The following is a 25,302-nucleotide window of genomic DNA, read 5'->3' on the forward strand; positions in this document are numbered from 1 at the left end:
CATCTATGTCTCTTATGTACTGATTTTCATGACTTACATACTCTGTACATTATTTGTACTGACGCCCTAGTTCCCGGGGCCTGTGTTTTATGCCCGAAGGTGCAGGTAGGCAAGCTGGTGGTCCCCTTTCTTAGGATCCTTGATCAGCGAGAGTTGGCGTGCTCCACTTGATCCGGAGCTGCTTTTAATTTTGGTACGATATGCTTGTATACATATATGGGTATGACGTGGCTCAGTCCCGACATTATACAGTTGTATTTCTATTAGAGATCTATAGACAGTTATGTACAGTTAGATAGTATGTGGCCTTGTCGGCTTTTAGTTTGGGATATATAGTTGTCTATAGCAGCCTTGCCGGCTCGCCCCACTGTATTCCACATGTTTATGTATATATGTATTTTGGACAGGTTTCCCTCACGTACACTATTCATGTTTATATCTTAAACGCATGCTTAAGGATGTTTGACATGTAGGATTCGGGCACCCGTCGCGGCCCATCGGTTTTGGTCATGCCAAAGTGGTATCAGAGCAGTTCTGTCCTAGGGTTGTCTAAAGACCGTGTCTAGTAGAGTCTTGTTTATGGGTGTGTTGTGCAGCACACTTATAGACAGGAGGCTACAGGACATATAGGATGTTATCCTCTCTTTTCATCTTAGATCGTGCGATATAAGAATTCATGTTCCTAACGATATGTTATATTTTCAGCGATGCCTCCAAAGACTACAGCCACCCAGAAGGGAAAGTCTATGGCTGGTAAGATTTCTAGCCGAATGCCACGAGTGACCAGGGCTCGGGGAGAGTCTCATAGTGAGATTCCATCTCAGACTTCACGTACCTCGCCCTCTCCAGGAGAGCTCCGAGGGGCACCAGCTCCAGCGCCCGCCCCTGTACGTTCAGCCCCTCAGCCGGATGTACCGAGTCAGGAGATGAGGGATGCTATTCAGTTATTAACTCGATTAGTAGCCGCACAGGCTCAATGTCAGGAAGTAAGTATTGGTTATGCAGATAGGTTTGTCAGTGCGAGGGTTCGTGATTTCATTAATTTAGACCATGCGGTATTCACGGGGGCAGATCCAAACGAGGACCCTCAGGTATTTATTGATAGAATGCAGAGGACATTGAGGGTAATAAAGGCCACTGTGACTGAGTCAGTTGAGCTAGCTTCCTATAGACTCCAAGATGTTGCAGTTAATTGGTACGAGTCTTGGGAATTGTCCAGAGGTAAGGATTCCCCTCCAACAGTGTGGCAGGAGTTTACAAAAGCTTTTCTTTGTCATTATTTGCCACCAGAGCTTAGACGGGCCAGAATTGATAGGTTCTTGACCCTTCAGCAGGGTAACATGAGTGTTCGATACAATCTTCAGTTTGATTCTTTGGCTAGGTATGCACCTACTATTATATCTAAGATGGAGGATCGGGTTCACCGGTTTGTGATGGGGTTAGAACTGCACTTGCTTAATGATTGTATACCGGTCTCACTTCAGCTAGACATGGATATTTCTCGTATTCAGGCATATGCTCAGGGTGTAGAGGAGCGTAAGCAGAAGCAGAGGATGGATCGTGAGCATGATAGGGCCCAGAATAAGAGAGCGAGGTCTTCGGGTCCTTCTAGTAAGTTTCGAGGTGGTCAGAGACTACAATACCCGAGGTATCCAGCCCATCCATCGGCTAGCGCACTCCCTCAGTTTTGCGGTAAGAGATTTGATCGTTCCACATATTCAGGGTCTGGTCAGAATTTTAGGGCCTCAGGTTTTCAGTATAGGGGTGAGTCAAGTCAGATGAGGCCGCCCTTGCCACGATGTGCTCAGTGTGGTAAGCGGTATGCCAGGCAGTTCCGTATGGGGTTGGGTGTTTGTTATACTTGTGATTATCCGGGCCACGTTATGAGGGATTGTCCGAATAGAGGTGATGCAAGCATAGCTCAGCCAGCAGGATCTGTAGCTGGTTTGTTATTATCAGTATGCCCCCTGGGCAAGGTTCACAAGCACCAATGAGTCGTGATAGAGGCAGAGCCGGAGCATCTAGCTCGAGCGGTCCTCAGAACCGCATTTATGCGTTGGCAGGACGACAGGATAAAGAGTCATCGCCTGACATTGTTATAGGTATATTATCAGTCTTCTCATATGATGTATATGCACTGATTGACCCAGGTTCCACCTTATCATATGTTACTCCGTTGGTTGCTAGTAAGTTTGGAATAAAACCTGAATTGGTTAAACCTTTTGAGGTATCTACACCTATTGGGGACTCAGTGGTAGTTAAGAGAGTATATAGGGGTTGTATAATAGTGGTTCATAGTCGATCTACCGTAGAGGACCTAATCGAGTTAGATATGGTAGAGTTTGATATTATAATGGGTATGGATTGGTTGGCTTCTTGTCATGCCAACGTTGACTGTAGATCAAAGATAGTCCGATTTCAATTTCCAGGGGAGCCCGTTTTGGAGTGGAAAGGTAATACGGCATCGCCGAGAGGTAGATTTATTTCCTATCTCAAGGCAAGGAAGATGATCAGAATGGTCTCTATTTATCACTTAGTTCAGGTTCAGGATGTGGAAGTAGAGTCATCAACCGTTTAGTCCATCCCTGTGGTTAATGAGTTTCCTGATATTTTTTCTGATGAACTTCCGGGTCTTCCGCTAGAGCGATAAATTAAGTTTGCTATTGACCTACTACCAGATACTCACCCAATATCTATTCCTCCCTATAGAATGGCCCCCGTAGAGCAGAAGGAGTTGAAGGAACAACTAAAGGGCTTGCTTGAAAAAGGCTTTATTAGACCGAGTACATCACCGTGGGGAGCACCTGTGTTATTTGTGAGGAAAAAAGATGGTTCCTTATGGATGTGTATTGATTATTGACAGTTGAATAAGGTAACGATCAAGAATAAGTACCCGCTCCCGAGGATTGATGATTTATTTGATCAGTTGCAAGGTGTCAAGTGTTTTTCAAAGATAGACTTGAGGTCCGGGTACTATCAGGTAAGGGTTAAGGAGGAAGATATTCCGAAGACAGCATTCAAGACCAGATACGGGCACTTTGAGTTTTGTGTTATGTCGTTCGGTTTGACCAATGCCCCAGCAGTACTCATGGATTTGATGAACCGTGTGTTTAGGACCTTTTTAGATCTGTTCATAATTGTATTTATCGACGATATATTGGTGTCTTCTCGTTCAGAGGCTGAGCATGCAGATCATTTGCGTACTGTGCTCAAAGTTCTACAAAAAGGAAAGTTGTATGCAAAATTCTCTAATGTGAATTCTGATTGAACTCTGTAGCTTTCCTTGGGCATATCATTTCGAGTGAAGGTATCCGGGTTGATACACAAAAGATTGAGGCAGTAAAGACTTGGCCTAGACCCACGATACCGACGGAGGTTCGTAGCTTTCTCGGTTTGGCAGGTTATTACAGGAGATTTGTAGAGGCATTTTCTTCCCTTTTAGCACCTTTGACAAAGTTGACTCAGCAGGGAGCAAAGTTTCAGTGGACTGATGCGTGCGAACAGAGTTTTCAGGCATTGAAGGACAAATTAACTTCAGCACCGGTTCTAATGCTCCTAGAAGGGACCGATGGTTATGTTATCTATTGTGACGCTTCAAGCATTGGATTGGGTTATGTACTGATGCTGCATGGTAAGGTTATAGCTTATGCTTCTAGACAACTAAGAAAATATGAGAAAAACTACCCGACCTATGATTTAGAGTTAGCCGAGGTGATTCATGCACTAAAGATATGGAGACAATACTTGCATGGCATTCATGTTGATATCTATATGGATCATAAGAGCCTCCAGTATATCTTTAAGCAAAAGGAATTGAATTTACGTCAACGGAGATGGTTAGAGCTAATTAAAGACTATGACGTTGATATTTTTTACCATCCGGGGAAGGCGAACATAGTAGCCGACGCCCTCAGCCGTAGATCTATGGGTAGCCTGTCATATTTATAGCCAGAAAAGAGGGGAATAGCCCATGAGATTCATCAGCTAGCTAGCCTTGGAGTTCGGTTACTGGACTCAGGTGATATTGGAATTACTATTCAGAATACGGCAACGTCCTCTTTAGTATCTGAAGTGAAGGAACGCCAGTACGAGGATCCTATGTTAGTTCATTATAGGGATACCACCCCTCAGAAGGAGAAGACACCGTTTGAAATCAGAGAAGATGGGGTCCTCATATATCGAGGACGATTATGTGTTCCTAATGTTACAGGGTTGCGTCGGCATGTTATGGGAGAAACTTACTATTCTCGTTATTCTATCCATCCAGGAGCAACAAAGATGTATCATGATATCAGGGAGGTATATTGGTGGGACGGAATGAAAAGGGATATAGCGGAGTTTGTTGCTCAGTACCCTAACTGTCAGCAGGTCAAGATTGAGCACCAAAAACCTGGTGGATTATTGCAGGCTATAGAGATTCTGAATTGGAAGTGGGAAGTAATCAATATGGATTTCATCGTAGGCTTACCTCGTACCCAGCGTAAGTTCGATTATATATGGGTGATTGTTGATAGGCTTACAAAATTAGCCCATTTTCTGCTCGTTAGGACTACATATTCCGCAGAGGATTATGCAAGACTTTATATTAAGGAGATAGTATGACTACATGGTGTCCCTGTCTCTATTATCTCGGATCGAGGAGCTCAATTTATAGCTAACTTCTGGAAGTCCTTCCAAAAAGGATTAGGGACTCAGGTAAGTCTTAGTACATCATTTCATCCCCAAACAGACGGACAAGCTGAGCGTATTATTCAGACACTTGAGAATATGTTACGAGCTTGTGTGATAGACTTCAAGGGTAGCTGGGATGATCATCTGCTGCTTATTGAGTTCGCATATAATAATAGCTACATTCCAGTATTCAGATGGCTCCATACGAAGCTCTTTACGGATGAAAGTGTAGGTCGCCTATAGGGTGGTTCAATGTTGGGGAAAATATGTTAGTAGGACCAGAATTGGTACAGCAGGCAATCGAGAAAATTAAGCTTATATAGGAAAGGCTATTAGCAACTCAAAGCCGTCAGAAGTCTTATGCGGATAATCGATGGCGAGACTTGGAATTTCAGGTTGACGATTGGGTATTCCTAAAGGTATCACCGATGAAAGGCATTATGAGGTTCGGAAAAAGGGGAAAACTTAGCCCTCGGTACATTGGACCATATAGGATCATACGCAAGGTAGGCCAGGTAGCATATGAGTTAGACTTGCCTTCAGACTTGGAGACTGGACATCCAATCTTTCATGTGTCTCTGCTCCGTAAATGCATCGGAGATCCTTCCAGAGTTGTGTCAGTTGACGACGTTCAGGTCACAGAGCAGCTATCATATGAAGAAACTCCCATTTCTATATTAGACAGACAGGTTCGGAGATTGAGAACTAAAGATGTAGATTTGGTGAAAGTACTTTGGAGAAACAACAATGTGAAAGAAATGACTTGGGAGGCCGAGAAAGACATGAAGTCTAGGTATCCCTGCTTATTTCCTCCTCCGGAGAGGGGTCCGACTGAGACATCACAACCTTAAGGTACGTCTATGGCTTCTTGTTTTAGTTATTGTCATTGGTCGTGTGAGGCCATTGTCGTTATTGATGATTGTGGTCCTATGTGGTGTTGAATTATTGAGTTTCTACAGGAAGAGTTCATAGTAGTATTGTTACAAAGGCGACTCTGCCAAAGTTATATATCCATCCTGGGGAGTTAAACATTCGAGGACGAATGTTTCTAAGGGGGGGAAGGATTTTATATCTCGCATTTTCGTACGTTAAAGTTAAATCTTCAGTTAATCGACGTAGACTCGGGGATGAGATTATCTTGAGGTTAACGTATTTATACTATTTATAACAAGTGATAAGTAAGTTCCATGAAAGGTAAAAGGTATAAGAATTAAAGAAAATGAGTTTCGTTAAAGGTTGTCGATTTGGAATAAAATACGGTCCGAGCTATAATACTCGATATTTAGGGACTAGTACCATACAAGGTACCATATGACCATGATAGTATGATGTATAAAGTATATTAAAAATGAGTAGTATTTTAAGAAATTTGAGATAATTCTTAATTATGTGGGTAATTGGTTAATTATCGGATAACGGGACAATACCTAATTAATTAATAAATTATAAGATAAGAATTAACCCCCTCCCCCCCCAAAAAAAAGTGTCAGCAACCACCACCCAAAACAATGACTCATTAATCATGTTGGGATTAGGTGGCAACTAATTAAAAGACAAGCCTTGAATTTCAAAAAGGTTACATATTTATCTTACAAATTAGAAGATTCATATCTTCAACATTTGAGAGATTAGAAAACACTTTTCATGAAAACAATCTGAAGCTAACGAAATGCATCCTAAAGCCAACATCGAAAGAAATCTGAAACTAACATAGAAGAGTGCGGGTCTTTTATAAATCGAACATAGATTTTGTAATTTTAAGGGAATACAGTGTAAACCTTCTCAAGAATATCACACGAATTTTTCCCTACTCCAGGTATGTTAAGGCTATTCTTTTCTTTCTTTTTGGCATGATCCAATGATACAAGAAGAAACAAGCAAACACACAGTTTTCATAAACGACCCTATTCATAGAAATACTAGTGGTCTCTGTGTTTTTGATTCCCCATTTGACATATTATTATATCTTCTGTTCATGGGTCTCTGAATAATACCCAGTTGATAAAGTTTATTCGAAGGGAATGTTGAGATTATTAACATATTTTCATGCATTTCATTCTTTTATACATGTACATTGACCCATAACCAGATTATGTTATATACGCGTATTTATATGTATATATGGGATGTGGGAAACGGTTACGGCATTATATACGCACCACCACCTGATCAGTTGGTATATGTTGATAATTTTGCCCACAGTGGCCGAGATGATATGATGGGATGCCCTCATAGGCTTGATGATGTTATGTACACCTATACCTATGCATGACACGACATTTACATGCACGTGCATGATGTTATAATTGTTTCAGGATGTGCAAAGTTATTTAGACTTACAGGTGGAATTCCTTATTCCATGTTTCATCTATGTCTCTTATGTACTGATTTTCATGCCTTACATACTCAATACATTGTTCGTACTAACGCCCTAGTTCCCGAGGCCTGCATTTCATGCCCGCAGGTGCAGGTAGGCAAGCTGACGGCCCCCTTTCTTAGGATTCTTGATTAGCGAGAGTTGGCGTGCTCCACTTGATCCGGATCTGCTTTTGATTTTGGTACGATATGCTTGTATACATATATGGGTATGACGTGGCTCAGTCCCGACTTTGTACAGTTATATTTCTATTAGAGGTCTGTAGATAGTTATGTACAGTTTGATAGTATGTGGCCTTGTTGGCTTTTAGTTTTGGATATATAGTTGTCTATAGCAGCCTTGCCGGCTCGCCCCACTGTATTCCGCATGTTTATGTATATATGTATTTTGGGCAGGTTTCCCTCACGTACAATATGCATGTTTATATCTTAAACGCATGCTTAAGGATGTTCGACATATAGGATTCAGGCACCCGTCGCAGCCCATCGGTTTGGGTCGTGAAAGGAATACACTGTTTATCAAATGCATGAAGGCTGCTAGGGCATTGGTCAGCCCAAAAGGCATCACAAGAAACTTGTACTGCCCATTGCGGGGCCTGAATGCCATCTTCAAAATATCAGTGTCCCGAATCTTCAATTGGTGATACCGAGACCTCAAATGAATCTTAGAGAACACTCTAGCACCCTCAAGCGTATCAAATATGTCATCCATGCGCGGTAGTGGGTACTTGTTCTTAATTGTAACTTTGTTCAGCTGTCTATAACCAATACACATCCGCATAGTACCATCCTTATTCTTCACAAACAGGACCGGTGCACCCCAAGGTGATACACTAGGCCTAATGAATTCCTTATCAAGTAGCTCCTTATGTTGTTCCTTCAATTCCTTCAACTTTCCTAGTTTCATAAGATATGGAGGAATAGAGATGGACTGAGTGCCTGGCACCAGGTCAATATCAAAATTAATGTCCCTATTGGGAGGGAATGCCCGACAGATGTGTAGGAAACACATATGGAAAATCACTCACTACCAGAACTGACTCAACGATAGGAGTATCAACACTAACATCCCTCACAACGGACAAATATGCCGGATATCCCTTCTTAACCATCCGTTGAGCCTTCAAATATGAAATCACTCTAGTGGGAACATAATCCAAGGAACCTCTCCAATCAATCCTAGGCAACCCTAGCATCGCCATTGTTATGGTCTTAGCATGACAATCTAGAATAGCGTGACATGGTGACAACCAATCCATGCCTAAAATCACATAAAAAATCAACAATGCTAAGCAGTAAAAGATCAACTCTCATCTCTAATCTCCCAGTAGTCACCACACACGACTGATATATATGGTCCACAATAATAGAATCACCCACCGACATAGATACATAGATAGACATATGTAGGGAATCACGGGGCATATCCAAATAACGAGCAAAGTATGATGGCACATAGGAATAAGTGGAACCATGGTCAAATAATACTGAAGCATCCCCATGGCACCCTGAAACAATACATGTGATCACTACGTCTGAAGCACTGCCTCTAACTTGGCAGGAAAAGCATAATGTCGAGCTTGACCACCACATGTCTGACCTCCCCCTCTGGGGCTACCTCGACCCGCACAGCCTCCACCATGAGCGGGTGGTGTAGTAACTAGTGTAGGGGTCATAGACTGGCCTCTTTGCTACACTGGATCTCTGTAATGACGGGGACAATACTTCCTCACATGCCCCAACTTTCCATAATCATAACAACCTCGAGCCAAAAATGACAGTGGGGCCTGCATCAGACCCGAGAATTAGAGTAGCCACTAGAAGAACTCAGTACTGATGAACCCTGAACTGATGGAGCATGGTACGATCTCTGATATGGAAGTGCACTGGAAGACAACTGACTCGAGCGAGTACTATATGAACCATGACTAGATGATGCACCATGATAAACCGGATGGTCAATATGAGCGGGCTTGTAAGGAAGACCTTTGTTGTAATGTGATTGACCTCCAGATGAGGTACCACTGAAAACACCAAATCCATGGGGCCTATTTCCCTCCGCTCCTCATGCTCAAGTATGAGAACTGACTCCAAGCGCCTAGCAATCTCGACCACCTGGTCAAACCTAGCATCCATCTCGGCCTCTCATGCCAAACTGTAATGTAGGCCATAGTTGAGGCTATCAATGAACCTCTTGATCCTCTCTCTCTTTATAGAACCAACCATATAGCATGACAGGCCAAATTTGTGAATCTCATCTCATACTGAGTCACAGACAAATCTCCTTGGCACAGCTACTCAAAATCTCTACGTAGCTCCTCTCTACAAGTCTGTGGAACAAACTTCTCTAAGAAGTGAACTGAGAACTCATGCCATGTAAGTGTTGTTGTGCCAAATGGACTGCTCAACTCATAGGCCTGCCACCATCTGTAGGCTGCCCAGTCAGCTTAATAGTAGTAAATGCAGCTCCACTAGTCTCCAAAATACCCGTTGTGCGAAGAATCCCCTAACACCTGTCTATAAAGTCCTGAGCATCCTCTGACTCCTCCCCACTGAACTCTAGAAGCTTAAGCCTCCCGAAATGCTCCAATCTCTTCTGCTCTTCATCACTTAGGGGGGCCAACCTCTGCCCAAGTAGCAACAACCAGTTGGGTTGGTAGTACCTCCGGTGTCTGGAGTCTCTGAGCTAGCTGCTCAGGAGTACGGGTGACGGGAGTCTGGGTACCTCCCTGGCCTGTGAAGTGGCTTGTGCAGCTGGAACCGAATCCACCAGAGCTAGGCTCGTGCACACAGTCAAAATCTGGGCTAAGGCATCCTGAAAGCCTAAGATTACAATGGGCACTACTTGTGCCTGAGTTGCTCTACCGGACCAACAACATCTGGTACATGCTCCTCACCTGGAGAAACTAATTACTCCACAGGTCTGCTCTAGCTGTAGTAGGAGCCACACCTTGACCTCTACTACGACCTCGACCTCTTGCGGCCCTAGCTGGTGGTACTGTGGTCGTTCGCCTGATTTGGTCGCATGTGTCCTCACCATTTGTAAGAGAATAGATTAGTCAAGGTTAAAACTTCCGAAATAACAAATTCGCACAATAAGAATGCAAGAAAGTGAAGTTTCCTAATAGTTTGATAGCCTCTCGAAGATAAGTACAGACGTCTCCGTGCAGACCCGCAAGCCTCAACTAGACTTGCTCGTGACTCGTGAGACCTAAGCAACCTAGTGCTCTAATACCAACTTGTCATGATCCAAAATCCACAAGTCACGATGACACCTAACCCAACCCGCTAGGTATTCCAACAATGACATAATAATAATAGTAATGAAATCATTAAACATGGTCTAATAACTTAACAACGGAAGAATGTCATAAAGTATTTGAGAATAAAACCATAATGTTGCTACAACTAACCCCAAAACCTAGTGTCAACGAGTACACGAGAACTACTGAATAACAAGATACAAGCAAAATCCTCTAATACAACCGTCTGAATAAAAGAATAGTAAAGATAGAGATCACAAAAAGAGAATTCCAAGGACTGCAGATGATATGGTAGCTACCTCGTAGTCTCCCAAAAGCTGGCAACAACTCAAGTCCAAATATCACCTCGATTGGATGCATCTGGATCTGCACACGAAGTGCAGAGTGTAGTATGAGTACAACCAACCCAATGTACTCAATAAGTAGAAACATTAACCTTGGGTTGAAAGCAGTGACGAGCTCAGCTCAATAGCAAATTCCAATACCAATAACCAATAGCAGTTCATAATGTGAAGGATAAACCATAGAAATAGTAGCTCAATGATATCAAGTTTAGCTTGTTCACATTTCAAAATTTTAGGCATGCTTTCAAGTATAACAGATAAAGCCCAACACAGATAAAGCATGCCAATTATCAGTTAGCATGAGAAAAGTACATCTCTATGCCTACATGTCAAGTATACATGTTAATCAACAGTATCACAGTGGATCCGTCATTTATTTTCACTAAGCATTGTACGGTTGCCTTGTATAACTACTCATCATTAAGTACGTATATGAAATAATGTGCTTGTGCCCATTGCTGGCATGTCAGAATCCCGAGGGGATCATGTCCAAGCGCTAATCATAATCATTTAGCCCAATAGTGAGGCCTGGTGCACTCGTCGCCCCAAAATAATAGCACTTAGCCCACTATGGTCCTGGCATACGCGTCACCTCAAAATCAGTACCAACCGGCTCTAAGGCCCAAACTCAGTCATTTGCCATTCAAGTCTCAAATAAACACATCTCAAATACTCAATAGCATGTGAGGCATTAAATAAAAAGTACTAAAACACAGATATCATAAACGGATATAATTTCATGACTGAGAACATGCGTGCTAATAAGGTATTAAACTCGAAAACAACATGAATAGCCCTATCAAGTCTAAAACTGTTATTACATAACATAGACATCATGTCTAATATGAATCACAATTCATATAATCAAGCAAGTAGAGTAAACAAAGGGATTACATGATATGATAGCATAACAAGCCTGGTAAGAGACGAAAGGCCTCCCAAACCATGAACACACCAGTGCACGCACACACGCTCGTCACCTAGCATGTACGTCACCCAATATATTTCACATAACATGGTTCTCAAGGTTAAATACCCTCAAATCAAAGTTTAGATGTGTTACTTACCTCAAAATGCGCAAATCAAAACTCTGGCAAGCCCTTCCGCACATATCTGTTATGCACCAAACCTGGGGAGGCGTGGCCAGCACCCGGTGCCATACCTAGCCCGAGCATACCACTATGTGATGTTTGGCTATAATTCTATATTTTTAGTGCATTACTTACCTTACATTTTGGGGCTTGAATGCTAAACTATACTATATTTGTGCTTAATTGTGTTTATTTTATGTGTAGGTACGTTGAAGACGAAATTGAGAGCAAAGTAGAGATTTTATGTGTATTTTATACATTACAAGCATGGAGTTATGATTATTTAATCAGTGGAGATAAAAGAATTAAAGTTAACATTACAAAAGAAAACAAAAGTCTATTGAAAAAGAAGAGAAAACGTGAATTTGTAAAGTTAGGCAACAAATGAACAATGAGAAACGAAGCAGTAGTGTCTGGCGAGGCGAGCAAAAATGCTCGCGTTTGAGCTTGCGCCACCAAGGCTAAAGCGAGGTGGAGCACGCTGGAGAGGTTGCCTCGTGAGGCGCCGTCCATCGCGAGGTGCTTCGTATGTTCCGGGTTTCAAACCTATTTCGTCTCCTTTTTGGTTTGGACTTGGTGATTGGACAAAGGAGGCCGAAATTCATCAGATTCCATCTTTCTTCCATCAAACTTAGTAACCTTTACTTTTTCTTGATGATTTGTTGTTTTTCTACCATGTCTATGTGGAGCTAAACTTCATGTTCTAGGGTTGTGGTTGTCATGAATATTGAAATTTATTAATTATATTACCGTTAATTCGAGTTATCATCTTTTGTTGTTTCTCTAATTCTATGTATAATTGCTTAATTGTTTGGCCAGCAGTTGAGTTTTATTTACTATCTATGTTATGCTTGGGAAAGTCGTGCTTAGATTAGAGTAGAATTGGATAGAACTTGTTTCTGAACCCGTGGCTCGGGGAAAGATTTCGCGGTTAGGATAGGAATATACCTAGCAGTCTTGCTTAGTTGAATACCATATTGTATTCATTCATGATAGATTCAAGACCATAGGAATATAGGATTGATATATTATGGATAGACGGATAGTATTGTGGGAACATGTTATTTATATAAACGATCCGGTCAGCTAGCAATCATAGATAATTTGGATTAACAGGTGTAATTACGAATTCAATAAGATTGATAAACCAACCACAACCCTGAAATCTATATCTCTCTTGGTTACGTGTTTGAATTTTGTAATGGTAGTTGTAATAGAAAAGTTAAACTTTTGATCATCTTGGACAGTAAGTTGATTTTAGTTTGCTTAGTTAACGGTTAATCTAAGTCTCTATGGGTTCGACATCCGACTTTCGAGTCACTTTATTACTTGACGGCCATGTATACTTGTGTGTACTTGGGGAACTAACAAGTTTTGTGGTGCCATTGCCGGGGACTTAGTTCTTGATTGTTTCTCTAAGTTAAGCTTTTAATTGATTTCTGTTCAAATTTTTAATTTTTAGATTAGACTTTTACTTTTATCTTTACAGGTTTTGCTTATTTTTTATTTTTGTAAATGTTTTTATTTTTATAACAATTTGATTTTTCATAGTTCTCTCAACATGACATCTGAGGATGAAATATCCGGAGGTAAGGTTATTGATGAAGATGCCTGGTTGACGGAAGACTTTTATATCCCGTCTTTTTGGGCTTGTCATGACCTGAATGCTAGGAGATCTGAATTTGAATATGGGAATAAGGGTTGGTATTGGGACAGATATTCACGATTAAGAGAATATGCGGAACGACATTATCTTCTAACGAAGTTGGTGAATAATTGGTCGAAGGAGAGAGTTGATCTTGCACAAGAAATTGACAGGTTTAGCTTGGGTTTGCACAACTTGGATACAGATTTGAGTGCAAAGGTTGATGCGTTCAACGCCCAACAATTTAATGATGAGTTGTGTGAAGCTGAAAACAATCTTCTAGACCAAATTGAGGAGTTAAAACAAGAATACCAATCATTAGACCATATTTTTCTTGAGGATGTCAATGTTGGGAAGAGTGTTCTAGAGTCATATGAGGTAGTAGATAATTATATATTTGAAGACTCTAGTGCATGTAAATATGAGGATGTAAATAGTAATACAATTCCAAAGTTGAGTCATCTGAGCCTTTGGAGGAGTCAATGGAAGAGGAACAAGCTGCTTACATTCTTGGATTTGTAGTTCTATATAGAAAACATTACATTCCTTATATAAAGGTCGAGAAGTATAGAGTGAAAATTTTATTACTTGGCCTTTTTATTTTTGTATCCCAACCAAAGGACCATGTCAGGTTAGGGGTATTTTTCATAAGTTCAAGGTGGAGGCAAAAAGTGGTTCAAGTCGTGCCGCGACTTTAAATTAGGCGCTTGTTGGGAGGCAATCCAACTTTACTGCTTTCTTTTATTTTTGTTTTTTATATTATTTTTAAAGTGTTTGTTTTTGTTTGTAGGATTATGAGAAGAGGAAGCAAAGCCGTAGGAAGTATGCAAAAGAGAGCTAGATGGTTGGGACTAAGTGGGGGGTGCCCACACAAAGAACCATCCTTGGGAGAAGTCCGAGTACCCGTGAGCCGCTATTGCTTTGTCCTTTGGCCTTTCAGGGAGTTTCTTGTCCACCCTCATTATTGTTTTGCTTTATTTGTACATTGGGGACACTGTACTATTTTAAGTGTGGGGTGGGAGAATTCTCTAAATAATTAGTAGTAGGATGTTAGAAAAATGTTAACTTCTTATTTTTGTTTTCGTAGTTGTGTAGTATTTTAGTAGCTATGAAAAAATCAAAAAAAAAAGAAAAAAAATTAGAAAAATTGGATTTTTCCCGACGATTGATCTCCTAGGTAGTTTTCTTGAGGGATTTAAGTCTAAAGAAAACGGACAAAGAGATTTTCTTTTGTTAGGGAGTGTAATAATTCCCCCTTGATTTTTCTTTGTGTCGCGGTTCTTTTTCAAGGGTTTTGTTTGAAACGGGTGTAGTTAGTTTTATTATTTAGGAGTAGGAGCCACTGTGCTGTGATTGGAATTGAAGCAATATCTCTTGTCTTTGTGATGCCTTGAGAATAGTGAATACTTTGGTTGTGACGCTTAGGCTCAGTTTTTGACTCTTGTATAAGTACCACTTAAATTTGCTTAACTGCTTTGACTAGAGTATCTTGATGAATCCAATCCTGAGTGAGTTATGTGCCATGTGTGTGTGAGGTTTGTCTGTTATTCTGTGCATTGCATTTGATGTCTAGAATTTGCCCCATGTGTTTGCAAAGCGAAATAGTAGTTTTGTTCAATCTTGGAAGTGATATAGGCGTTTCTTTGTTGAGCCAGCTATGTGTAGTTTACCCGCCTAATGGTTATGTGACGTAGTTAACCCCTTTGAGCCTGTAATCTTGTTTCCTTGGTAACCACATTACAAGCCTTACCCATTTGTTAGAATTAACTATTTTGTTTAACCTTTTAACCTCTCATGAGCACTTGAATTGTTATGTACTTTGTAAAAGTTAAAGTGTGGGGTGGCTGGTTTGGCTTTTCAGTAGAACTAATAAAATAAGGAAAAAGGTGCACTGTTTTGAAAAATTAAGAGCCACTTGAATTGAAAACAAAAAGGAAAATATAGTTGTATTGCTGTGAAAAATACTCCTTAATAGTGGTGACTCTTGATGTAATTTTGCTTAAAGAAGTATGGAGTTAATATACATTTATGCGAAGGTGGAGTTATGGTTTGACATAAGTATGGGGTTAAATATTAAAGTGTATATATTAAAGTTCTTAGGGAGATGTAGTCACTCTTATATTCAAATGTATCCTACCCGACCCGCAGCCTACATTACAACCAATTAAAGTCCTACTTGATCCTAGACTGAATGAGCTCGATTAGTAGAGTAGTACACTACGGTCAAGCCTATGGTACATCTTTTGTGGCATATGAATGTTATTTCTAAGAGTGAGTGAATTCTTCATATCTTGAGTTCCTAATTGTTCTTAAATTTTAATGTGTGTGGAACTACTCTCTTTTGTTGTGTGAGGGCACTTGATTCATGAAGGAAAGGTAATGTCATTGACCTCTATGTTAGAGTAAGTGAGTGAGTTGTGAATAATGCATGGTACTTGTGAGCCAAATCTCGAGGTGAAGATGTTACACTCTTGTGCTTAGTCTATTTTAAAGATTCTTGGTGTGATGAGTTAGGAGAATTGTTTAAAAAGGTCGTGTCTATAAAAGGTGTAGTTTGATTGCTCGAGGACAAGCAACGTTTAAGTGTGGGGTAGTGATGTTTGGCTATAATTCCATATTTTTATCATTACTTACCTTACATTTTGGGGCTTTAATGCTAAACTATACTATATTTATGCTTAATTGAGTTTATTTTATGTGTAGATACGTTGAAGACGAAATTAGGAGCAAAGTAGAGATTTTATGTGTATTTTATACATTACAAGCATGGAGTTATGAATAATTTTTATTCAGTGGAGATATAAGGATTAAAGTTAACATTACAAAAGAAGACAAAAGTCAATTGAAATAGAAGAGAAAACGTGAATTTGTAAAGTTAGGCAACAAATCAACAATGAGAAACAAAGCAATAGTGTCAGGCGAGGCGAGCAAAAAAGCTCGCGTTTGAGCTTGCGCCGCCAGGGATAAAGCAAGGTGGAGCGCGCTGGAGAGGTTGCCTCGCGAGGCGCGGTCTGTCGCGGGGTGCTTTGCGTGTTCCGGTTTTCAATCCTATTTTGTCTCTTTTTTGGTTTTGGACTTGGTTATTTCGTCTAGGCCTTTTTCCTACACATATAAATAGTCATTAAGCACCATTTTCTGGGAGAAATTGGACAAAGGGAGAGCACAGAGCTGCCGTGGAGGCCGAAATTCATCAGATTCCATCTTTCTTCCATCAAACTTAGTAATCTTTACCTTTTCTTGATGATTTGTTATTTTTCTACCATGTCTATGTAGAGCTAAACTTCACGTTCTAGGGTTGTGGTTGTCATGAATATTGAAGTTTATTAATTATATTACCGTTAATTCGAGTTATCATCTTTGGTTGTTTCTCTAATTATGTGTATAATTGCTTAATTGTTTGGCCAGCAGTTGAGTTCTATTTACTATCTATGCTATGCTTGGGAAAGTCGTGCTTAGATTAGAGTAGAATTGGAGAGAGCATGTTTCTGAACCCGTGGCTCGAGGAAAGATTTCACGGTTAGGATAGGAATATACCTAACAGTCTTGCTTCGTTGAATATTGTATTATATTCATTCATGTAAGATTTAAGACCATAGGAATATAGGGTTGATATATTATGGATAGACGGATAGTATTGTGAGAACATGTTATTTATATAAACGATTCGGTCAACTAGAAATCATAGATAATTTGGATTAACAGGTGTAATTACGAACTCAATAGGATTAATAAACCGACCACAACCCTGGAATCTATATCTCCCTTGGTTACGTGTTTGAATTTTGCAATAGTAGTTGTAATAAAAAAGTTAAACTTTTGATCATCTTGGACAGTAAGTTGATTTTAGTTTGCTTAGTCAACGGTTAATCTAAGTCTCTGTGGGTTCGACATCCGACTTTCGAGTCACTATATTACTTGACGGCCACGTATACTTGCGTGTACTTGGGGAACCAACAAGTTTTTGAGAGATGTTTGACTATAATTCCATATTTTTAGTGCATTACTTACTTTATATTTTGGGGCTTTAATGCTAAACTATACTATATTTGTGCTTAATCGAGTTTAATTTATATGTATGTATGTTGAAGACGAAATTGGGAGCAAAGTAAAAATTTTATGTGTATTTTTTATACTACGAGAATGGAGTTATGATTATTTAATTAGTGGATATATAAGGATTAAAGTTTAACATTACAAAGCAAGACAGAAGAGACAAATCAAAAGAAGACAAAAAGAACAATTGAAAAAAGAAACAAAAACGTGATTTGGAAATGTTAGGAAACAAAATAAAATCGAAGCAACAGCAGGCGAGGCGAGGATTAAAGCACGTGACAGACCCTGCGTCGCATGGGCTACAGGGATAAGCGGCTCGCATTTGGCCTCGCGCCGCGAGGCCTGTAGCGAGCGTGTTTTGGGGTTTAAAGCCTATTTTATCTCCTTTTTGGTTTTGGACTTGGTTATTTCGTTTGGATCTTTTCCCTACACATATAAATAGTCATTAAACACTATTTTTCAAGAGTTTTGTGACCGGAGGCAAGAACATTACGTGGAACAACTTTTGGAGGAGAAAATCATCGAGTTCTTTATTCCTTCATCTTTTCTTTTTAATTTGTTAATACAAAATACTTGGAAAATGGTTACTACGAATATGAGTGGCTAAGCACTCTAGTTCTATGGTTGTGGTTGATATGATTATTAATGTTAATTAATTACATCTTCATTAATTCGGATTATCATCCTGTGGTTATTTCTTTAATTCTAGTTTTAACTTGTTAATTGTTGTAGCTACCAATTCACCCTACTATCTATACTATGCTTGGGAAAGCTGTGTTTATATTAGAGTAGAGTTAGAGAGAGCTTGTTTCTCAACCTGTGGCTCGGGGGAAGATTTCACGGTTAGGATAGGAATATACCTAACAGTCTTGCTTAATTGAATACCGTATTATATTCGTTCATGATAGACTCAATACCATAGGAATATATGATTGATATATTGTGGGCAGTCGAGTAGTATTGTGGGAACATGCTATTCATATAAACGATCTGGTTAATTAGCAACCATAGATAATTTGGATTAACGAGTGTGATTATTGAACTTAATAGGATTGATAAACCAACCACAACCCTGGAATTTTCACATCCTCTGAATTAAAATCTCATCATACACATTTGCATTCTTGATAAATTAGTTGTTACTTGTTTAATTTCCGCAATAGTAGATTAATAGAAAAACTTCACTCTTAAATATCTTGGACAATTAATTGATTTTAGTTTGCTTAGTTAACAATTGATCTAAGTCTCTGTGGGTTCGACATCCGACTTTAGAGTCACTTTATTACTTGACGGCCATGTATACTTATGTGTACTTGGGGAACCAACAAGTTTTTGGCGCCGTTGCCGGTGACTTAGTTATTGATTGTTTAGTTAAGTTATGCTTTTATTTGTTCAAGTTTTAATTTTTAGTTTATTTTATTTGTGATAATGCAGGCTCTTCTCGTGAATGCAGAGGAGAAGAAGCGCAAACAATCTCCTTCCTCTTGATCCTGAAATCGAACGAACATTTCGTAGAGTGAGGAGGGAAGTCGAAGCTATAACTAGAATTGAAAGAGAGTTGGACACCATAGTTCAACCATAGCCAATAGAGATGGAGGGTAATGAAGAGCGTCCGGTGATAGAGGCTACAAGGCCCAATCAGGCTCTTATGACTCAGGCGATTGTGAAGCTTGATATCACGGGTCACTTTGAACTCAAACAGTACATGGTACAGCTGATTCAATCCACAAGGCAATATGTGGGTCTATCTCATGAAGACCCGCAGAGGCACATTCAGAACTTCCTGGAAATTACAGACACTTACAATTATCCAAACATTTCTAAGGACTATGTCAGACTGACACTGTTTCCCTTTTCACTGATGGAAGAAGCTAAGGAATGGTTACAAAAGGAGACTGCGAACTCAATCCACAATTGGGATGATCTATCAAGGAAATTCTTAGTCAAGTTTTTTCCCACGAAAAAGACAAAGTGGCTGAGGAGCCAGATTCTTGGGTGTCAACAACGAGATGGTGAGACTCTTCGACAAGCTTGGAAAAGATACAAGAAGCTTCCCAGAGACTGCCCACACCATTTTCAGATTGATGAGGTGTTAGGTCAAATTTTCATTGATGGGTTGGACGAGGCAGCAAAGATGAATCTTGACTCAGCATGTGGGGGTAGTTGCATGGCAAGACCGTATAGTGAGATCCAGATCCTGCTAAACAATTTCACTGCTAATGATAATAATTGGCAAGGAGATGGGGAACCACGAAGAGAACTTAAACAAAAGGTAGCAGGAGTGATCGTGCTTGATGATTTCTCAGCAATGAGGGCAGATATAGAGAGATTAGGGAATCAGATGAATAAAATGACAATGCACCACGCACAATAGATGCAACATGTACAATAGATGTCTACTTGCTGCGAGTTATGTGGTGAAGGTCACACAAGTGATATATGTCCCGTGAATCTTGAATCAATCTACTACGTGGGGTAACAAGCTAGAGGGCCGATGAATCAACATGCTCAATATGGTAACACATACAATCCTAACTGGAGGAATCATCCTAACTTTTCTTGGGGTGGAAATCAGAATATCAGACCTCAAGCGAATTACAATCATCCACCTCAACCTCCACAGCAAGCAGAGGAGATTTTGACTGACATGATGAAAAAGCTCTTGATAGACAATCAGAAAGTTATAGCTGAGAATCAACAAGTCAGGGCTGAGAATCAACAATTGCGCACAAAATTCAGAAATCTAGAGAGGCAGTTTGGGCAAATGGCTAACAATCAGAATACTAAACTTGCTGGAGCTCTTCCAAGTAATACAGAGAAAAATCCTCAAGTAAATGCAGTGACGCTGAGAAATGGGAGAGAGTTGGTAAAAGTGCCTAAGAAGAAAAAGGAGCAGTCTGGGTTCGAAGAAGAAAGAGTGCCAAAACCTGTAGAGGTAGATGAGAGAAACAAAACATAGCCTGAGAAAATATCAGAGAGGGTGCCACCACCTTTTCCTCAAAGATTGAGAAAGAAGAACGAAGACCACATGTGTCACAAATTCCTAGATATGCCGAAGCAGATAAACTTGAACATCCCTTTGGTGTACATGCTCCGTGAGGTCCCAAAAATATATTATGGACATAGTGGAAAATAAAAGGAGGTTAACTGAGTTTGAGACCATAGCACTTACTGAGGAGTGCACTTCCAGGATTCAACAAAAGCTTCCACAAAAGCTTAAGGATCCGGGTTGTTTTACCATCCCCGTGAGGATTGGTGAATTTGATGTGGGTAGAGCCTTATATTATTTGGGTGCAAGTACCAATCTGATGCCGTTGTCAGTATTCAAACAATTGGGCTTAGGAGCCTCGAGACCCACCATAGTGATGCTATAATTAGCTGATAGATCGTATGTTTATCCTGAGGGGGTAATTGAGGACGTCTTGCTGCAGATTGGGAAGTTTATTTTTTCTGCAGATTTTATCATCCTAGATTATGTGGCTGATGAGTTATTCCCTATCATCTTGGGACGACATCTTTTGGCCGTTGGATATGTAATTATCAAAGTCTGAGAAGGTAAGATGATCCCTAGGGTGGACAACAAAGAAGCAGTTATTAATGTATATCGAGCCATTCAGTTGCCTCATTATTACGAGGATCTGGCCATGATTTTGGTGGTGGAGATAAATGAACTAGCCATAGATCCAAGTGCGTTTAAAGAAGATGAACTAGAAAAGGTATTGATGTTGTTCAATCACTTAGAACTTGAAGAAGAGGTTGAGGAAATGTATTATGGATGCATAGTGCGAATACATACGAGAAAGAACCCAATTCGAGCCTCTGGATAGGCCAATCGGCCTGCCTCCTAAACCCTCAGTTGAGGAGGCCCCAAAATTGGAACTTAAACTCTTACTATCTCATCTTCATTATGCGTATTTGGGAAATTCTAACACTTTACCAGTGATTGTTTCTTCTCATTTGTCTGGATTGCATGAAGATAAGCTCTTAAGGGTACTGAGGGAGCACACGCATGCCATTGGTTAGACAATGTCTGACATAAAAGGTATTAGCCCTGCATTCTGCATACACAAAATACTCATGGAGGAGGGACACAAGCCTAGCATAGAGCATCAACTCCGCCTAAATCCAATCATGAAAGAGGTGGTAAGAAAAGAAGTAATTAAGTGGCTCGACGCAGGTATAGTATTTCCTGTCTCCGATAGCAAGTGGGTAAGCCCTGCTCAATGTGTACCTAAAAAGGGGGTATGACTATTGTAGTAAATGAACAAAATGAATTAATCCCAACTAAGACTGTGACTAGTTGGCGGATATGCATAGACTATAGGAGTTGAATAATGCTACACGAAAAGATCACTTCCCTCTCCCTTTCATTGATCAAATGCTTGACAGGTTAGCCGGACAGGAATACTATTATTTCCTTGACGGCTATTCGGGGTATAATCAGATTGTTGTTGCCCCGGAAGATCAAGAAAAGACCATTTTTACATGCCCATATGGCACTTATGCATTTAAGAGAATGCCATTCGGGTTGTGTAATGCACCTGTGACTTTTCAAAGGTGTATGATAATTATTTTCACTGATATGGTGGAATGGTTTGTGGAGGTTTTTATGGATGATTTTTCTGTCTTTGGTCCTTCTTTTGATGAATGCTTGACCAATCTTGCTAATGTGCTTGCCAAGTGTGAGGAGACTAATCTGGTACTAAATTGGGAAAAGTGCCATTTTATGGTACGTGAAGGTATAGTGCTAGGACACAAGGTATCCAAAGATAGAGTGGAAGTTGACAAGGCTAATGTGGAAGCAATTAAAAAGTTGCCACCACCGATTTCAGTGAAAGGAGTTAGGAGTTTTCTGGTACATGGAGGTTTTTATTGCCGATTTATAAAGGATTTCTCAAAACTTTCCTCTCCTTTGTGCAGGTTGTTAGAGAAGGATGTGTCGTTCAAGTTTGACTATGCTTGTTTGAAAGCATTCGAGGAGCTGAAAAAGTAGTTAGTGAGTGCACCAATCATAGTGGTTCTTGACTGGAACGAGCCATTTGAGTTGTTGTATGACGCTAGTGATGGTGCAATTGGGGCCGTATTGGGCCAGAGGAGAAGCAAAATATTTCACTCCATTTACTACGCAAGCAATACTCTCACTCCCGCCCAAATAAATTATACTGTGACAGAAAAAGAGTTGCTTGCTCTAGTGTGGGCGTTCGATAAATTTCAAGCCTATTTGGTTGGCACCAAAGTCATCGTCTACACAGACCATGAAGCCATCAGGTATTTGTTTGAAAATAAAGATGCTAAACCAAGGCTAATCTGTTGGGTTTTACTCTTGCAGGAATTTGATTTGGAGATCCGAGACCGTAAAGGAACAGAGAATGAAGTGGCTGATCACTTATCCAGGTTAGAAACTCGGAATCATGAAGCTGAGGGAGATGTCATCAAGGACACATTCCCGGATAAGCAATTGTTGGTCAATACTGCTGGGGAGGTGCAATGGTATGCAGATTTTGTGAACTATCTGGCAAGTGGAGAGATGTCGCCTGATCTTGAACCTTATGCTAAAAAGAAGTTCTTGCGAGATGTGAGGTCATATGTGTGGGATGAGCCATTTCTGTTCAAATCCTCTATTGATCAGTTAATGAGAAGATGTTTGCCAAAATCTGAAAATAATGCTATCTTACATGAATGCCATGCATCGCCTTATGGTGGTTATCATGCGGTTGACAAAACAACAGTTAAGGTGTTGCCATCGGGTTTCTATTGGACTAGGGTGTTTAAAGACGCCTATGAGTTCGTGAGGAGATGTGATAGGTGCCAAAGAACAGGAACAATTATGAAACAGCATGAGATGCCATTGCACGGTATTTTGGAGGTTGAAATTTGTGATGTTTGGGAAATTGATTTTGTGGGTACGCTTCCCTCGTCCAGTGGGTGTAAATAAATTTTAGTGGCCGTTGACTATGTGTCGAAGTGGGTGGAGGCCATAGCTCTTCCTACCAATGATGCCAAGGTTGTGGTCAAGTTTGTGAAAAAGCATATCTTTACAAGGTTCGGCACTCCGAGAGTGATGATAAGTGATAGGGGCACCCATTTCTGTTACAAGCTCTTGGATAATGTCTTAGCGCAATATGAGGTCAAACATAAGGTTGCAACCGCTTACCATCCTCAGACTAGTGGGCAAGTTGAAGTCTCAAATAGAGATATAAAGCAGATCCTGGAGAAGACGGTTTGTGCAAGTAGGAAAGATTGGGCTGCAAAGCTTGATGATGCTCTATGGGCATACCGGACCGCCTACAAAACTCCAATCAGAACCTCCCCTTACAAGTTGGTTTATGGGAAAGCATACCATTTACCGGTGGAACTTGAGCACAAGGCCTATTGGGCAATAAGGAAGCTAAACTTTGATGTAGACTTAGCGGGTAAAAAGCGGGTGATACAATTGAATGAGCTTGATGAGTTTCACTTGCATGCGTATGAGAATGCCAAGTTATATAAAGAAAAGACCAAGTGTTGGCATGATAAGCATATCCACCATCGCGAGTTCGAACCGGGCCAATTGGTTCTCTTGTTCAATTCGAGGTTAAGACTCTTTCCGGGGAAGCTCAAACCGAGATGGTCAAGCCCGTTTGAGGTAGTGAGAGTCACTCCACATGGTGCATTGAGCTGCGCGTCTTAGGTGGCGAGAGAACGTTCTTAGTGAACGGACAAAGAGAAAGGCACTATTATGGAGGTGACTTTGATCGTCAGAAGTCAAAGGTGTTACTTGCCAATGATTAGACGAGATTCTGTATCGTGCCACGATGTTAGATCAGGCGCTTGTTGGGAGGCAACCCATCTTTACTGCTTTATTTTATTTTTACTTTTTATCTTATTATTGTTGTAGTATTTATTTTTGTTTTACAGGATTATAAGCATAGGAGGCAAAGCCATTGGAAGTGTACAAAAGCGAGTTAGATGGTGAGAAGTAAGTGTGGGGTGCCCACACAAAGGACCATGTATGGGGGAAGTCTGAGTACCCCGTGAGCCGCTATTGCTTCAGTGTTTGGCCTTTCAGGGAGTTTCTTGTCCACCCTTGTTATTGTTTTGCTTTATTTGTGCATTGGGGACACTGCACTCTTTTAACTGTGGGGTGGGAGAATTCTCTTATGAAAAAAATCGGAAAAACAAAGTAGAACAATTGGGCTATTCCCGACGATGGATCCCCTAGACAGTTTTCTTGAGGGATTTAAGTCTAAAGAAAAAGGACAAAAAGATTTTCTTTGTAGGTAGTGTAGTAATTCCCCCGTGGTTTTTCTTTGTGCTACGGTTCCTTTACAAGGGTTTTGTTTGAACCGGGTGTAGTTAGTTTTATTTTTTTTAGAGTAGGAGCCATGGTGAGATGAATTGAATTGGAGAAATATATCTTGACTTTGTTATGCCTTGAGAATAGTGAGTACTTTGGTTGTGACGCTTAGGCTCAGTTTTTGACTCTTGTATAAGTACCACTTAAATTTGCTTAACTGCTTTGACCTTGATGAATCCAATCCTGAGTGAGTTATATGCCATATGTGTGGGAGGTTTGTGTGTTATTCTGTGCATTACATTTGATATCTAGAACTTGCCTCGTGTGTTTGCAAAGCGAAATAGTAGTGTTGTTCACTCTCGGAAGTGATATAGGCATTTCTTTGTTGAGCCAGCTATGTGTAGTTTACCCGCCTAATGGTTATGTAACGTAGTTAATCCCTTTTAGCCTGTAATCCTGTTTCCTTGGCAACCACATTACAAGCCTTACCCATTTGTTAGAATTAACCATTTTGTTTAACCTTTTAACCTCTCGTGAGCACTTGAATTGATTTGAACTTTGTAAAAGTTAAAGTGTGGGGTGG

General features: G+C 40.4%; 1 protein-coding gene across 1 annotated transcript; it reads left to right on the forward strand.

The window, feature by feature from the left end:
• Nucleotides 1–707: 707 nt before the first annotated feature.
• Nucleotides 708–14,231, forward strand: LOC138897336 (uncharacterized). Its single transcript, XM_070183301.1, has 10 exons — nucleotides 708–1,560; nucleotides 1,723–1,819; nucleotides 1,960–2,453; nucleotides 3,278–3,307; nucleotides 3,401–3,631; nucleotides 4,019–4,437; nucleotides 5,067–5,464; nucleotides 11,950–12,117; nucleotides 13,297–13,768; nucleotides 14,181–14,231. The coding sequence occupies exons 1-10, from the start codon at nucleotides 708–710 to the stop codon at nucleotides 14,229–14,231; spliced, it is 3,213 nt and encodes a 1,070-aa protein (XP_070039402.1).
• The last annotated feature ends 11,071 nt before the right edge of the window (nucleotides 14,232–25,302 follow it).

Source organism: Nicotiana tomentosiformis, chromosome 8 (assembly GCF_000390325.3).
Source record: "Nicotiana tomentosiformis chromosome 8, ASM39032v3, whole genome shotgun sequence".
Lineage (NCBI taxonomy): Eukaryota > Viridiplantae > Streptophyta > Magnoliopsida > Solanales > Solanaceae > Nicotiana > Nicotiana tomentosiformis.